The sequence below is a fragment of the Helicoverpa armigera genome, chromosome 14 (assembly GCF_030705265.1).
Source record: "Helicoverpa armigera isolate CAAS_96S chromosome 14, ASM3070526v1, whole genome shotgun sequence".
Lineage (NCBI taxonomy): Eukaryota > Metazoa > Arthropoda > Insecta > Lepidoptera > Noctuidae > Helicoverpa > Helicoverpa armigera.
Window position 1 is genome coordinate 2781832 of NC_087133.1, and position 17047 is coordinate 2798878.

A 17047-nucleotide genomic window follows, 5' to 3' on the forward strand; every position below is an offset into this window, starting at 1 on the left:
TATGACTCTCGTTTATGGTAGTGAATAGAATAATTAGCATTTCTACTTATTTTAATAAAATTCGTTATAATATCCTATCTTTGTTTTTTTTTGGGTTGGATGGTTTTAAAAGCCTCGTCGTGAGCTCGGCGTTCGCTGGTGAAGCCGCTACGGCTGATTATTGATTGTCAAAATCTCCAGTTACGATTATAGTAAGTAGAAATCCACACCTATTATACCTCTAGAAGAAAGTATTACAGCAATAGTTAGGTAATGGGCCCCACGTTTTTATTTTAGTCGAATATGACCGGGACCACCTATGTAGGTTTATAGGTAAGTAACAGTTTTTTTTTATTTTCTAGTTTTCAGTGCACATAAGATAAAACCGTTTAACTTAAAAGTTTTTTTACCGATTTTTTATTTTTCTTCATGTTTTCAAAGTCACCCCAAACTTACCCTTGCATTATTTGCATTTTTAACTTTTGTATTCACCTTCACAATAATTATCCTTTGAAACAATGTAGGTAGAGGTACTTTATGATTGTACCTTACGAAGGATCGTGATTATGATATTAGACACGAAGAAAATATACTTACTTTAATTTGCATTTCTGTAATTTAACAAAACCACATAATAGTGGGTTACGGAAATAACCCTGCACAGTTCAAACCTTGGTATGAATTGTCTGGAACCACCTAGATTACTTTATTTCTTTAAGAACTAGGTAACTTTCAGAAAAAGATAAGTAATGACACAAATATACAGCTGTACCTGGGTAGCCTGGAAGCCGACCAACCAAATCAATTTAGATCCTTCATGATCTTCTACTGCTAACGCACTGTTAAGCTCCAAGTAAGTTCTAAGTTAATGACTTGAAAAAGTCTGCCCTGAAAAAGCTGATAATTATCTAATTTCTATTTAAATACCTCTCGCAGTCCCGTCACTTACCAGACCATTTCGGTGATCTCTATTATTTTATTTGACAAAAACAACAACGTCATTTAAGGGTTAACTGAAGACGGATTTTGTAACATAGGTAACCGAAGTTCTCGTGACTTCCACTGAACAGTTATAAATACAAGTAGGCAAAGCTAAAATTGTCTCTTACGGTCTACCTGTTTAACTTCAAACACAAGATGCTTATAAAACTAAAGTATCTTTATTTTCTGCTTCCCACTTTGTTATTCAAATGTATTGCCACAGTGCCCATCCAAACTGCAAGTGACTTCGTGGAAGAAAGCCTGCGCGTTCGAGTAAGACGACAAGACGGGTACGTGTACGACAAGCCGAGTGTATCATTTGACTTGCCGCAGAAGTCTACACCTGCACCAACTCAAGCACCGAATGTTGACAGGACGCTGACGCAGCAAATGTTTTACGCGTACCCCGTGCCGGCCGGTGGCGACACCGTCAACATAGGAAAAACTGCGGGGACCACCGCTGCGACCGCCGCTCCAGCAGGCACTGCTGGTGGATACAGTTACAAGTCCTCATCTACTGGTAACGCCGGATATAATTATGGCACGTCATCCACCGGAGCCCAGACTAGCACAGGCTCTCAGGTTACCAGTACTGGATCGCAAACTACAGTAACCGGCACTCAAACTGCCACTAATGCTGGCTCCTCCGGTAACGCTGCTTCAGGTTACGGTTACAACGCACCTTCGCCCACTCTTTCCCCGACACTTCAGGGCTCTTTAGAGGTCTCGACAAATGCTCCTAAATATTTGCCACCAACAGGTGCAGGTACAAGTGGAAGTACCACAACTGGGGGTAGTGTAAGCATAGGAGGTGTTTCGGTCACTTCTGGATCAGGTCAAGTCACCACCGGTGGGACTACAACTTCCGTGCAAACCGGATCTGTGGGAACTCCATCTGATACATATCTACCACCTTCGGTGACTACAAATACAGCAACATCAGGCCAAACAGTTACTTCAACATCTACAAAAACTCAAACAAACACAGGTGGAACAGTTTCAGTGCCAAGTCAATCTTACTTGCCACCAAACACTTCGTCGGGACCTTCTCCGGCACCTTCTCCGGGGTATAACTCCGGGCCAGCAGCGTCACCACAACCAGGTTACATACCGCCGTCTAGAACTAATACGGGAACTGTGTCGACACCTGCATCGACTTATTTACCCCCGTCTTTCTTTTAATCAGGAAAACAAATAACAACATTATAATATAGAATTATTAATTTAAGTTAGTGTAAATATAAACGGTTTACAAACATCTTATAAATAGTTTTTTTTTTATATTATTATTATCATCTGAAGTATAATTTAAACTCTTGAAAGACCTCTATAAGGAAGGATAGAGGGCTAGGCTCTGAGGGGCTAGGTATGTAAGAAATCGATAACAATATGAGGAAAATGTCGTTGTTTTTCTAATGGGACTGTAAGCCCGTCTACCGTTGGGAATAGGCAAGGCTGATTTAGAATTACTGCTAATAAACTAATGCTTGGGAAAAAAAACTTTCCCCTAGTACTTTATGTTTAAGTAGTCCGTTGAAATCTTTCGGGTTAACTCCAATTATTACAACAATAATCATTAGATTATCATAACATGGAATTTATTATCATTAAATTTTTATACGACGTGAGTAACTAAACGCACCAACAGTCAGTCAAACGTCAAAAGCTCACAAAAAAACGTCTGTGCAAACGTCATAACGTCATACAAAAATAGCATCAAAGATGAAAGTTATTTATAATATTTCTTTAAAAATTGATTTTTAAACTATTGTATCACTCTTTGGAATGAACGCTTTGAGCCTAAATGCTGAGTATTAGTTTTTTGATGAGTATTTTACTATGTGGATGTAGTGTGTGCGTCTTGATCTAAAATTTACATAAGTTATGTTTCTACCAAAGCAAACATTACAATTTTCTCGAATAGGAAGCAAGGTAAACCTGAGGTAATTATATGTATTACTTCACAATTGTATTATCATTTTATTTGTGTATCTAAAGTTGATTTTTCCAATACTTATTACGGTTGTTCAAGGTTCATGACCTTACTGGGTTAATTAAAATTCTTTGTCCTGTTTTATATATATTAATAGGCAATTTAAATGATGTTAGAGTAGCTAAGCTGGGACTAGTGAACATGTGGTGTCTGCAGACTTGTGTGATAAAATAAGTGTTAGTGGTGACCATACACAGTACGTCGCATGTTTCCAGAAGTGCGGGGCCGCGCTCCGCTGCTCGCCATGGTGCACCTCGACGTGACAGGTGCTCAGCTATACCCAAACACTCTCGCCATAAATGACCTACCTAATGAAATACTTATTTACATATTTTCAATGGTAGATTTTGAGTCACTATTGGCAGTTTCTAAAGTTTGTATGAGATGGCAACAACTTTGCCTAACTCCATGTGTGTGGGACAACACGCGCCTCATAGTATGTATGAAGAACTATGTGAGGATAAGTGAAAACATTGTGCCTTTTGTCGCCAAGTATGTGAAAAATGTTAAACTACAGTATTTCAAGTTGTATTCTCACGTGAGGGCTTCCTTAATAAGCTATTGTCCTAATCTGACTCATCTAGAAATAAGTATATCTCAAGTTGATAGTTGTATCTTTGATGATCTAGGTAGCTGGCCAAACCTAAAATTTTTGAGTTTTCGTAACTCACTCATAGTACAAAATACTGGGAATGCAAATGGTAATTTTGTCTATCACTTGCCTTTTGATAAATTGAAAAACCTTGAGACTCTAATTTTGTCCAATTTTGCCCTAACACATGATAGCTTGTACAACATGTTGCAGTGCACCCATTTAGTCAGTATTAATATGGAGAAAATGAAGAATATTCCAGCAGATTTTCTTGAATCTCTTCTGAGAACCAAACAGTCTACTCTAAGAGCTTTACACATATATGGAGATACTCTGAATGATGATATCATGCGCAACATATCAAACTGTAAGGTGTTACAAGTATTACACATTATGACATGTAAAACACTTTTTGATTCAAGTTTGCTGCACTTGTACAGACTAAAAAATTTACACTCATTAAAATTACGCCATGGATACTTTTCAACAAGTGCTCTACTCGCATATTTTACAAATAATAAATTTCAAAATTTGACTTACTTAAGTCTCTCGCGTTGTTTACATGTGACTATGCAGATTGCAAAGGCTATAAAAACAAGTGCTCCCAGCCTCAAAGAGCTGTCTTTCTACCTGTGCCCCTTCATCACTGATCCCAACTTCCACAGGTCAGAGTTAGAGAAAATGTTTAAAATACAGTTATTACTGGATTGAAATAGTTGTGATTACACTGATGGCAGCTTAGGTATCCGTCCAACTTACATTTAATATTTATTTCAGTGTTCACATGCACTGTGACAATAACATAAATGATTTCTCAATGAGATATTATTGATTACATTTTTAATACATGTTACAATAAAAATATTGAAAATTGTAAATAATATTAAATTACCCTAATTGTCACATAGATTAAAAATAATGATAAGTCTGTAGGTTGTTTTGTTGTATGAATCTACCTGCTACCAATTTTTTAATCAACCTTCAGTATTTCAATAAGAACAAGTATTACATAACTTTTAGAAACATCTACATAGTAGACATATTCATTCGTATTAGAGTTATAGCTGCTGGGTGATTTTAAGGTACTTAAAATCAGCTATGAACTACAAACCTCAATTAACGAACAAGTTATTATTGTATCGTCTGAATCAATTTACAAAAATGGCAACTGTTTATTCACAGTAAGTTGCAATTGAAATATGTGCCTAATTGGAAATTGTGCACCAAATGTCTGAGCACACAATAAGTACTGTATTGATTGACAGAATGATAGTCACATATCATGTACATATGAGACAAACATGTTATTTTCCGCGTTTCTGTTCAGGAATCATAGTCAATTACATTATGAAGTGCCTTAACAGTTACGACTGTATTCAAGATTCCTTCAACAGACAGCGAATATTTCTCGAAATTTCGCAATTTATAAGAATTTTAATGTCCCAGTAAAAGCTAAACAGAAGTTTTATATTAGTAGAGAAAAATCTGCTTAGCTGCTAAATAGATAAACCGTTTCTATTTCCTCACTCCTTTATAAATTAAATTGTTTTTACGTGAGGAGGTATTAATATTGTACTCTGCTGTATTTGAAACGGTATTATTTAAAAATTGTGAATACATGAGTGACACGATCGAATATATATTAGTATATAGGTACATTAGTATTAGAATAAATTAGGTACCTACTGGTATTTATGATCTATTTTCCGTAAAGTATTTTATGTATTAATTATAAAACTGTTCTAGTGTCATTTTTAGCCTATAAATTCAATGTGAATTGGTTGATAATTTTGCAAATTAATTTTATATTATTTTCTCTACTTATTTGAAATGTGATTTTTTTTAATAGTTAATTTTGTTTGTGCTGTTTTATTTTACGAATAATAAATTATATTTTGAACAGCTTGTCTTGTTTCTTTTTTTCTTGGAAAGCATTGTCACCACCTCATAATAAATTAAGTTAGTGGCGTGGTAGCGAAATCAGTGGCGAGCGAACGGATGAAAAAATGCTGCGTTATAATTGTGATCAAGAGATAATCAGGCTTAGTCATAATTACCTGGCCTCCAGGCTAAATGAGTTGTTAATTAATTGCGTGAGTTAATGGCCAGCGATACTATCGTGAACAGCACAGCGCAGGTATCAATAGTGCCGATGATAAGAATGGATGTGATAACTAATCCGATCAATCTTTTTATAACAACGATTGCCTATTAATTCGACAGACACTGTAAATTACAGAGATAGGGTAGAACTTCTTAACAAAAATGCTTTCAGCCGGAAAACAAAAGTATCAAGCAATGTCGTAGCTACTTAGTTTTTATTGCACCAATAAAAGATAAGCCCTCTAATCTTATTTCACAGTCCATGAGAAAAATCAAAGATCAGTCGAGCATCACACTTGTGTCTGAAGTCGTAACTTTGTGACTTCTTTATAGCGCTGAGCGCAAACGGTTGAACAGATCTGGATGAAATATCAGAATAACGTGTGTTTTTATTCCGGTGCGGAAAGTATTTCCATCTGTACATGTCCCGAGAGAAGATAGTATTAAATAAAAAGATCATCATCATCATCATCAGCCTATCGCAGTCCACTGCTGGACATAGGCCTCTCCAAGTGCACGCCACTGAGATATTTAAATAAATAAAAAGATATTTAACATTAATTTAATATTTATTAAATAAAATATGAGTTAACAATGTGTTCAAACGAAGGGTTGTATGTTGATCTCGAGCGCGGCGCATGGGTTGGTGAGCTCGAAGGCGGCCAGCACCGCGGGGCTCAGCACGCCCACCTTGCCGATGGGCTTTCCTCGCAGCAGCACTGCCGCACACCGCCCCGGGAAATACGCGGGGTCTGGGGAATATAACAGTAAAGTTCAAACTAGATTTCACATTTATCATCCAGCAAATACAGAATAGTTTTTAATACCTGTATAAATATGTATTTGCTTCTTTAGGTATATAAGTTGTTTTATATAGTGCCCTTTTCAGGGACACCTCTGTATATTTTCGAGGTCCTGGTACATATAATTCCGTGTTTTGTGAAAATGAAAGAAAGGTACCTAATGCTTACGATAGACCTAGTCGAATTACACTGCACAGCACTCAATTCGTATTTAGGTACGGAATTTTTGTCGGGAGCTGTCTGATATACTTCTTTTTTTTTCTATTCCGTTCCATTCTTCTATTCTATTTCATTTACTCCTTTTTCAATTATTAATATCATGATAATGTAGACACGGTAACAATATTAAAGTAGAATTAAAATTAGCACGTCACATCCTTTTTATAATGCCCGAACACCACACCGTCAACTCAGACGAGCTCTTTAGCAAAACATAGGTACGGTGGGTCCGCCGGTGAGCGATCTAAATGCGAACGCAAAAAGGCGCGGCGCGTCGCGGTAATTCCTACTAATATTATAAATGCGAAAGTAACTCTGTCTGTCTGCTACGGAAGCCGTAAACGCGATATAACCGAACTCGACGCGGACGGAAGCTTTGGTTTTTGACAAGGTGGCGCGGTGCATAATTGAATTTGCGTTGATTCGCTCACGCAGGCCCTTAGAATCTCGCCGATGCGATGCTTGTAACCAGGTAATCACAATTAAATGTAGTACATACCTTCAATAGCATATCTTGGACACCAATGGCTGATAAAAAGGTGAAGGAAGACCTTGATCTTGAGGAAACCTGGACTTTAAAGTCTGAAATCACCAACCCGCATTGAGCAAGCGTGGTGATTAATGCTCAATCCTTCTCCGTGTGATAGGGGGCCTGTGCCCAGCACTGGGACGATAAAAAAGGCTATGACAAGTACAGACCTTCGCACTGCTGCAGACAGTATCCATTATCCCTGTGCCAGGGTTCCCGCAGCAAGGCCATGACGCGGTCGAGCAGGCCGTGCACGAACTGGAAGCCGGCGGCGCGCCCGCAGTGCACCGCGCACAGCCGACGCTCGTTGCGGGCACCCGTTTCTGCGGCAAAAGTAAGTTGGTGTAACTAGAGGATGATAAATAATGCTGGGGACAACAGTACAGTAGGTGTCGAGTACTTCAATTCCCCGTGGAGTCAAGAAGTTCATCCGGATAAGAAATAGTCTTTAAATCTTTCTGACATTGTTCGATATATAAAGTAGGTATACGTATAACTGCCAATTGTAGAAAAGCTATTCAGTAGCTATGTGTAACAAGCAAGCATCCACACATCGAAACTTTATTAACCCTCATCAAAGTAGCAAAAAACATTAAAACTTGTGACTAATGACTAAATTACAAAAATGGAAGGGAAACTAATTTGTTTAGGAAGCATTGGAAATAATTAATTTACCTAAACCGCATAGCGAGACACCCATATACCACCTGCCGTAGAGCGGGAGGTCATCATTTCCTGTCTTTCCTCGAGAATAATACTCGTAATAAAGCGGGTGTTAGAGGTCTTAATAAATTTAATAGCATTGTAATTCTAGCCGCACATAGCAGTGTGTAGTACTGATTTCCTTAATCATCCTATCAACATGAAACTCGATATGGATGTAGGTAATCGTGCTATGATTCAGTACATTATGATATCAATTCGCTACTGCGCCGTAATCCAGGACAGATTATAATAATAATAACTGGCTTATATTAAGAATGCGAAAGTGATTTGTTTATTAGGAGAATGAAGATAGTAGTTCGCGTAGTTTATTACGGCATAGCTTTTTATCTGGGTTCGTCAGTAGGTACAGTTCTCGTCAATTAGTATTGCAGTACCTGATAATTTCAGTGGATAAATAAAACAACACCTAATGCACAGACATAAGGCGTCAAATAGCACTTCGGAGGAGCAAAATTATTTGACAGGAATTGTAGTTATCTGCCGTCACAGTTGAAAACTATGTGTTTATTTTTCCAGAAGCTGACTCATAGCATTTTCATATGATCATACTACTAGGTAAATATAAGTAATACAAATTGGGAACAGGCACATTGGGAAACATACGAAAATACCGAATGCGCGATGAGTAAAATTGGGTCAACCGCACAATAATTTTGTTATCACAATTATTCTAAGAATTAGGGAAATAGGTCAATGTTCGTACGCTAGTCCCTTGCGAGTTTCAGAGTAGGTACCTATCAAGTAAATACTCGAACCATATCCAACATTTGATGTTTTCAGGGGTAGGTAACTTTAAAATGGTCAGATTATCCTACTAATAGTATCTATAAATGCGAAAGTCCGTTTGCTACGCTGTCACGCAAAAACTACCTAACCGATCATCATGAAACTTACATATTCTTGGTGGTACTAGAATGAACATAGAATACTTTTTATTTAATAAAAAAAATCTGTCGGGACGTTGGTGAAACCGCGGGGAACAGCTAGTATATTATAAGAGAATCAGTTCGTCATATAGAATATAGAGAACAATATATCATCGTTCTTTTCGTATCTGGAAACTTTGTGGTCTTGTGGAGACCAACTAGATATCTATTATAGTACATATCTTTTCATTCTTTTCATACATAGAAGGAATTAACGTTCATCACTATTCTTTCTAAATGCGGGTTAGTCCAGTTTCCTTTCTTCATTGAGGTTCAAGATACCCGTAAGTACAACTTTATAAAGTTCCATTAGTACTTATACTTGGCCTGGAATTGAACCCTCATATTTGGCAGGAATTTCAAGTAGTCCATTTCTATGGTATACAGCACAATACTCACCAGCACTTTTATCCTGTAACACGACATCGCTGATTTCAAACAATTTCAAGGGCAGCGGCATCTTCTTATTAGCTGCAAGAGTCTTCAGCAACCCTGGGAGGAGCAGTGTCCGCACCACTTGGAACTCCAACGTCTTGGGGTTCGAGATATGAGCTGCCGGTACATCTTCTATCTTCACGCCTAATTTGGTGGCTACGTCATCTCGTGAACACTGAAAAAGTTTTGATATTGTTTGAAAAAAAAAGCAGGTGGATTTCTATACAATGGTGCACCAATTTCGATGTGTGCGGTCCTATTTTTTGTTATAACAGCACGTCGGGTCAGAATTTTTTTCTTCCTAACTCCACCGCGACACATTTGGTCAACCGCAAAATCTAGGTACCTCATGCTTAGGGTTACACGAATATACCCCATGAACGTTGCGCAAGCTTTTGTACTTTTCGAGATATTGTCTGCGAACTGTTCGTTGCAGTTAAAATTTTGTTTGACATTTACCTCTTATTATTAGGGTGCGTCTACACGGTGCATGTAGCTGAAGCATTTTAACATGCGCAAGTGACAAGAGCACGCGGGCGGGTATTTTGCTTTGGTATTTGCGCGAGTCACTGGGCCCGCACGTTTTTAAAATGCTAACCTGCGCATGTGCCCAAACATGCGCAAGCTAATTGCATCGTGTAGATGCACCCTTACAATTTTTTATAGAATTATTGCCACAATATAATAGGTATACTGACCAGTGTGAAAGTAAGCGCCTCAGTGTACCCGGCATGTGCACACTCTTGGCGCAGTTGCTCCGTCAGCTTGTTGCCGGGGTCCTGTCCACCGCTCGTCACCACTCGCGCCGGACGACGCTCGATGCGGTTGTAACTGCAAACAAATAACATTCATTCGCAAAACACAGAGGAGAAAAAAATGTTCGCTAAATAGGTCAAATAGTATTATTCCAGACTACTGCTGCTATTCAGTTGTATTCGGGGACGCCGGCTTTCAGACTCCGGGCTGCTTTGTAAAAGTTTCTAAAATCCCGACTCTGGAATGGAATTAGAGAGTCTTACATAGCAATTGCGCTATACGACTATGTAGGTATGTACTAGCTAGACCAACAAGCTATCGGTAGATCTTTTGGAAATAAAACTTTATATCAATGATTTACCTAACGCTATTCCGCACCCTATGGTTCTATTTGCTGACGACAGCACGGCTCTATTCACAAATAATAAAAATAAAAATCACGAATCAGAAATAAATGAATCCCTATCTAAATTAATAAATTGGCTTACAATCAATAATCTAAAAATAAATCTTTCTAAAACCCATTACATGAACTTCAAAAATAAAAACACAAAACAAATCCCACTATCTATTAAATATAATAATGAAGCTATATCTGAGGTCACCAGCACAAAATTTTTAGGCATACACATAGATTCGAATATGTCGTGGAAAACACACGTAAATAACGTTTGTAACAAATTGAGTCAATTTTCATATGCCCTCTATATGCTCAAAAAAGTTTCCAACCAAACAGCACTGCTAAGTGCTTACCACGCATATGTAGGATCCACTCTAGCTTATGGAGTACTTTATTGGGGATACTCAACTGAAAGAGAAACTGCTTTTAAGGCACAGAAAAGGTGTATCAGATCAATCTGTGGAATACACCAAACCGACTCCTGTAAACCCTATTTCATAAACCTTAAATTATTAACACTTCCTTCTCTCTATATATACGAGGCCTCCATTTTAGTAAAATCCAACATTAGTTCATACGTCACACTAAAAAGTAGTAGACTTCAAAATACATTATCTAATAAGACACATTGCACTGCAGTATACGGTAACAGTATTTTTTGTATGAGTATTAAAATATACAATAAACTTCCCACAGAAATTAAGAACCTAAAATCTGTTACCATATTTAAAAGGAAACTTAAAGATTTCCTTATCCAAAAAGCGTATTACTCTGTAAAAGAGTTTCTTGAAGATAAATAATAATATAATGAGAAATGAATGTAATGTAAATAATGTGATATGTTCAGCTAGATTATAAGACTACAAATTAAGATATATTTACCTACATATATAGTATGATCTCACTAAATTTAGTTCTGTAATAGTAATTAGTTTTATTTATAAGTAGTAACATAGGAATCTAATGTTAATGTATATATATGTTAATAAATTGCAATGCCTTAACGGGCAACTAAGTCCTAAGTACGTACCTAGTTATAAGATCCTTTTATACCACTTAGTTCGCAATAAAGATTTTGAATTTGAAAATTTGAATTTGAATTTGAAAATTTGAATTTGAATAAAATTGTATTCTGGGGCCCGATTCTCCTAATTTTACTTAAGAGACATACGATTCCCGTTGGACTGCGATCCAATCCCGACTCAATTACGATTGAAGCGTATGTGCCATTCCGCTATTTTTTCTTTGAAATAAACTATAAAATATAAAATTTTTATCCTTTATTCAATGATTCAATAATGAATCATTTTGTCTGCAAATGATTTACGATTGCAATGATTGTAGAGCAAACTACCGTATAGACGAAAATCACCAAAATAGCAGACCAATCGCAAACCAATCGAATGTAGTTGGAATACGATTGGTCTTATATTAGTAGCAGAATGCCCGATATGGTTAAAACTGCTTTGGCGATCATATTGCGATTCAATTTCTATTCGATTTTGACATTATTAACTTAGGAGAATCGGGCCCCTGGTCTAATCGACTAACTTCATATTCAAGATACATTGACCATATAACCAAACTTAAAATGTTCGGAACTCACCCATAAGCAATAGCGATGTCTTCATACAGATCGCAGGCGTGTATGACGTCATGCCTTGTAGGCGGTACTCTCACGCGCAGACAGTCGTCGACCACAGTGCTGGACAGGCACATGCGCGACAGTAGTGCTGCTAGATTGTCGCCACTCTCACTGGAAGGCGGAATAACAGACATCAGTATTAGGTACTATGGTATTTCACCCGTGCCCAGGGCTTCTTCCAGTATCCGGATAAAATATAGCTTATTTTACTTGGGAATATTAGAGCTTCCCAACAGTGAAAGATTTTGTCAACAGTGTAAGTTTCGGAGCCTTTGAAGTAAACGAAAAAACCTATTTTTATAATATTTTCCCCTTTATCACATTAGTACAGGATAATCGTTTGCTTACTTCAGGCACTGGAACTTGTAAAATTCGGAGGTAAATGGATTAAAATACATTAGTAAAAGTAATCCTTTAATTGTAGGTATTATTAGGTTTTTTGGCTTTCACTTTTTGATAAGACCGAAAGCTATAACGGTATAATGTCTATAAAGTCGCACAGCTATAAAATCACCATCCGTAATAATCTGTTAAATATCCCAAATAAATCCCTCCATACCTGATACCAATATATCTATTAGCCTTCTCCACGCTGATGGTTTCCTCGCGACTCCTCATCTTGGGGTAGAGCTCGTAGGTGCCGTCCGGCGCGAACACCTTGCACTGCTGCACCTCGTACGGACGGCTGCAGTACTTCGAGAACATGCTCACTATCGTGTCCAGGACTACTATTGCCTGGAAGTCGGAAAAAGTTTGTAATGTAGTTGGATGTCACGTAAGGTGTTAAACAAGTATTTAAATAGGCTGAGAATCATCAGCCATTTTAATGATCATATTGCAATCAAAATCAGAGTTATGTTTAGTTAGTAAGTACATATTCCATTATATTATATTTAAATTAAGTAATTTGCGTATGATAGCATGTAAAAACATAAAACGACAGCAAAAGACGTCTAAATGACAGTCCGCAGATATAGCCTACTACGCTAGCTTCTGCCAGCGGTTTCACCCGCATCCCGTGCGAACCTCTGCACGCACCTGGATAAAAAGTAGCCTATAGCATTCCTCGATGAATGTGCTATCTAACACTGGACCAGTAGTTCCTGCGATTAGCGCGTTCAAACAAACGAACTCTTCAGCTTTATTATATTAGTGTAGATATGCAGTAAACTTACCTTAGTGAGATCCGTAGCGGTACACTCAATGAAGACATTCTTCGTGTCGAGCGTGATCTTGGAGTGGTCACCGTTGATGATGGGTGGCATAGACAGCACTACACCATTCTTGTCCTTGATCACAGGGTACACCGGGCTGTCTCGAATGATGCCCAGGTATTGTTTCAATTGAGCATGTGTCTGGAAACCAATTGTACACTATTATTTCTCTTCAACATTTGTAGTAAAGTTATCAAATGCTATGTTGCTGGTATTATAAGACAGTAAGGAGCTAAATATGTCTGGGGCATCTCTAGATTTATCATGTTTTTCATAATGAGATTCCTATTAGAGGTTGAATACATACACCGTGACTTTTTAGTCGTCTTACAACGGCACCCCACTTCATGTATCCAATGACTAGTTAACGTTCATATAAAAAAAAAAAAAATTATGAGATTTGAATAATTTAAAAATAAAAATTAATTCATTATTATGATGAATGACGTAGATTATAAGAACACCCTGTTGTGAGCGCTGCCCGAAGCTTGTATCAATGGAGCGCGGCGCGTTGGGAAGGTACCTACTTTCTACCGTTTGATACGAAAACATTTTTTTTTCAGTATTTTTCTTTGCACCTATCATCTTAATTAAGTAAGGCTATAAAATTAATAATCGTGTCTAGTGGTATTTTATATCGGATAGATTGAGTGGAACACCTTTGTACGACTACTAAAAAGTCACGGTGTATAATAATGATTAATTTGAAGGAATATTGGTTTAAAAAAAATCAGTAAGTGATAGAATTGCACCGCTAGGCACTGCTGCTATGCATGGAAGTTCCTTTCCCCAGTAATTATCTTTAAGTCTACAACAATCGTAAATCATTCTGGAGATGCAAGTATAATGTAAAGTTTAGAGACTTTATTTTATCTCTTTGTTAATTTTGTATGTACAAACATTACCGAGTACAGTTCCATGAGTTCTGGCGCAGTCATTTCCTTCTGTTGGTTGAGTGCCTTGAACTTGATCTCATTTGGTGGTAAGGCATCATACACAAATGGGCCCTGTATTGTGTCTAAGTCATGTGTCCCGATGGCAACCAGAGTCCGCTTTCTGCATATGTTCTGATGAAGCTTGTCCTGGAAAAATAATCATTCTACTTGTAATTGGATAGACTTTTGACAGACCATATTATAAGCATATTATAATTATGCACAAATGAATATTGTCTTGTCTAGATTTAAATTAGAACAAAGATAAATACATCACACTAAAACCATAAATCTGATAGTTTTGAAGAATTAGTATTGTTGTTGCATGAAAGAACTACAGAAGAAATTTTGATGAAAATCACATTAAGCCTCCTTTTAATCAGGATGAGAGAAGTAGTTTCCTACGGATGCAGGGGAGGAGAAACATCCATATGGATTATGTGATATATATTTGCAGTTCTGGAAATTAAAATAATTGAATAGTGTTACAGGAATGACATTCAGGTATTACCCACTTGCAGATCTATGAAGCTATCGTAAGACTCCTTGGTGAATGTGATGCCTTTGAGAACAGCGGCCACAGCATACGGCCTGATCTGTCCCGTGGCTGGTGTCAAGTGGAGGGAGTGACAGTCTTCATACTTCTTCAGACTGAACTGTGGTGGAGATTTCCTGGAAACATTAGTGAAGCCCTTGTTCAAATAATATTATTATTTGATTTATAACATGTTTGGACTTTAAAAGAGACTAACTATGACCCTTGAATTTGTTTCGACGTTGCTTTGCTTTATGTTTGTTAAATACAAACAAAAAGAATCTTGTTAGAATGCTTTTACCATCATTAAATTTTTATAAAGATACTAGCGACCGCCTCTGGCTTCACATGGGATAACAGTATTTCCGCACTATTACAATCGGTTGCGTAGTTTGAAGATTTAAGCGTACAAAGGGACATAAGACATAAGACAGAGTACAAGAAACTGTTCTTCAACTTCTTACTCTGTTCTCCAATTCTTTGGGGTTGATGCAATATGTATTATCACTCTTCTTTACCAGCCAGAACATGTCTACTAATTTATCCCTCATGTACCCGGATAACCACTGAATTACATTTTAATGTCTATAATTTATTTGATCAAAACCTTGCTAAATAAAGAATAATACAAAGAGCAACTTAACACAAGTGCACTTACTTTCCTTGGAAAACCAAGATACCATCAACAAGGCCTTCTAAACAGAGCAGGTCATATCTGTTGGCAGGAATGTCTATCCTATACAGGATCTCCTCTGACACGCCCGCGCCAACATGGTCTCCTTGCTCCTTCATCAGCATTTGCTTCTCTGTGGTCTGAAATTATTTATTGCAAATGCAGGTGTTACTAATACTCAATGGGTTGTTGCTTGTTTCATTTACAAGATCATAGTAACTACTTTGGGACATTTTATGTCATTAATTTTAACACGGAAGATCTAGAAAGTATCTGTTAGTTGAATTTTTGTTTGCATCATATAAACATTGACTTAATACTAAAACTTCTTTAATAATAAGCCCGTACTCATGTAGCTTTCCAACAGTAAAAGATATTTACCATAGGATCAGTAGTTTTGGTGCCATTAGAGCAACAACAAACATTAAATGTTTCCTCTTAAATATATTTTTAGTATAGTCAGTCCTTTCACTTTATCTTAGTCAGTATATTCAATCAAAGCAATCTATATAATTAATCCATGAAAAATCTAAGTTTAGTTTCTGTTCAGATAACATACCTACATTATTGAACGGCTAGGTTATAATAAAATACTACAAAAAAGTACTTGCCACTTCATCAAGCTCCAAACCGAACTCAAAACAAAGGTCTTGGAACTCATCATCAGCTGAAACATAAAATATTAATATTATTTTAATTCATCATTCGCATTTGCATTCGAAATGGTTTTAAACATAAAAGTTCTCTTGTTTAAGGTACTAACTGTAGGTCCTGCCCAGAGCGGCAAAAAGTGCGTCGCGCTTAACTGATATTGTCGGCATTATTCTCAATTTATAATAGATTTTTTCAATTCAAACAATTTGTTGAAATCCTACACGTTTTCTTTGAATATTTATCAGCTGAAGTCGGCTGAAGTGTTGTCCAGTGTTGTCTGACAGAAGTGCATACGTCCAATTGAAAATAATAAATCGCACAATATGTTTTGTCCTTTTCACCCAACATGTTTTTTGCAGTGTTTGTGACGGTCATCAACAATTTTATGCTAGAGATACATAAAACTGAGGAACTGAACTATCACAAACTTTTGAAAACATGACAACTCGTCACGAAATCATCCAGTTCAAAATCATCATTCTTGCAGTCGTCAACGTTGTCGTTCAAAAATTTATTATTTTATTTCACATCGCCTCTCTTTTGACGAAATGGTAGAATTGAAGATTATTACGTATGGCACTACCGTATTTGTTTTTGATTGCTGCTTATTGCTGCTCGATTGATGCCACGGAATGACGTCATTGTTGGGCTTAAATTCGGCTTAAAAATATCGTGACCAGCAAAATAAGTTAGGTATATTTTTACACAATTTTTAAAATACTTTCATCACATTTAATTCGTCTTAAATGACTTGCATATTACCAACGATACTTTTGATTAGTTAATACTAGTATGTAGGTATTGATTTCATAAATATATCTATTCATTCAAAGTTGCTTTGTTTAATTTTAAGACACTTTCAGAATCACATACTTTCCCTAAGTATTAATCACACAATATGATGTAGTGTAATGAGAAAGTCAAAGATACTTTTTTGATGCCATTTGCC

At 36.9% G+C, this 17047-nt stretch overlaps 3 protein-coding genes across 6 annotated transcripts; 2 read left to right on the plus strand and 1 right to left on the minus strand.

Annotated features, from left to right (window-relative positions):
• Positions 1-899: 899 nt before the first annotated feature.
• LOC110377180 (mucin-22) lies at positions 900-2146 on the plus strand. The gene is made up of 2 exons (XM_021335886.3): positions 900-1250; positions 1335-2146. Exons 1-2 carry the CDS (start codon positions 1117-1119, stop codon positions 2140-2142), a joined length of 942 nt encoding a protein of 313 aa, XP_021191561.3. The 5' UTR covers positions 900-1116; the 3' UTR covers positions 2143-2146.
• Positions 2147-2614: 468 nt separating this feature from the next.
• LOC110377176 (F-box/LRR-repeat protein fbxl-1) lies at positions 2615-5448 on the plus strand. Of its 4 annotated transcripts, none has more exons than XM_049837273.2 (2): positions 2615-2892; positions 3172-5448. In XM_049837273.2, the coding sequence occupies exon 2, from the start codon at positions 3198-3200 to the stop codon at positions 4254-4256; it is 1059 nt and encodes a 352-aa protein (XP_049693230.1). In that variant the 5' UTR covers positions 2615-2892; positions 3172-3197; the 3' UTR covers positions 4257-5448. The 4 variants fall into 4 exon arrangements, with proteins under 4 accessions (XP_049693230.1, XP_021191558.1, XP_021191559.1 ...); XM_021335883.3 differs by having other exon boundaries at positions 2616-2903; positions 3169-5448; XM_021335884.3 differs by having other exon boundaries at positions 2616-2903.
• A 750-nt stretch (positions 5449-6198) lies between these two features.
• Positions 6199-16378, minus strand: LOC110377181 (phenylalanine--tRNA ligase beta subunit). Its single transcript, XM_021335887.3, has 12 exons — positions 16208-16378; positions 16056-16111; positions 15430-15584; positions 14752-14908; positions 14207-14383; positions 13263-13442; positions 12647-12822; positions 12049-12198; positions 9985-10117; positions 9251-9461; positions 7370-7522; positions 6199-6400 (listed from the first exon to the last, which is right to left on the minus strand). The coding sequence occupies exons 1-12, from the start codon at positions 16263-16265 to the stop codon at positions 6249-6251; spliced, it is 1758 nt and encodes a 585-aa protein (XP_021191562.3). The 5' UTR covers positions 16266-16378; the 3' UTR covers positions 6199-6248.
• Between the last annotated feature and the right edge of the window lie 669 nt (positions 16379-17047).

Excerpts from the sequence above, each read along its gene's own strand:
- LOC110377180 (XM_021335886.3), top strand. The coding sequence starts at position 1,117 with ATGCTTATAAAACTAAAGTATCTTTATTTTCTGCTTCCCACTTTGTTA. Across the intron at positions 1,251-1,334 it reads CGAGTAAGACGACAAGACGG|GACGCTGACGCAGCAAATGT; the intron begins GTACGTGTACGA and ends GAATGTTGACAG.
- LOC110377176 (XM_049837273.2), top strand. The coding sequence starts at position 3,198 with ATGGTGCACCTCGACGTGACAGGTGCTCAGCTATACCCAAACACTCTC.
- LOC110377181 (XM_021335887.3), bottom strand. The coding sequence starts at position 16,265 with ATGCCGACAATATCAGTTAAGCGCGACGCACTTTTTGCCGCTCTGGGC. Across the intron at positions 12,199-12,646 it reads AATAGATATATTGGTATCAG|TGAGAGTGGCGACAATCTAG; the intron begins GTATGGAGGGAT and ends TCCGCCTTCCAG. Across the intron at positions 7,523-9,250 it reads GTTACAGGATAAAAGTGCTG|AAACGGGTGCCCGCAACGAG; the intron begins GTGAGTATTGTG and ends CTTTTGCCGCAG.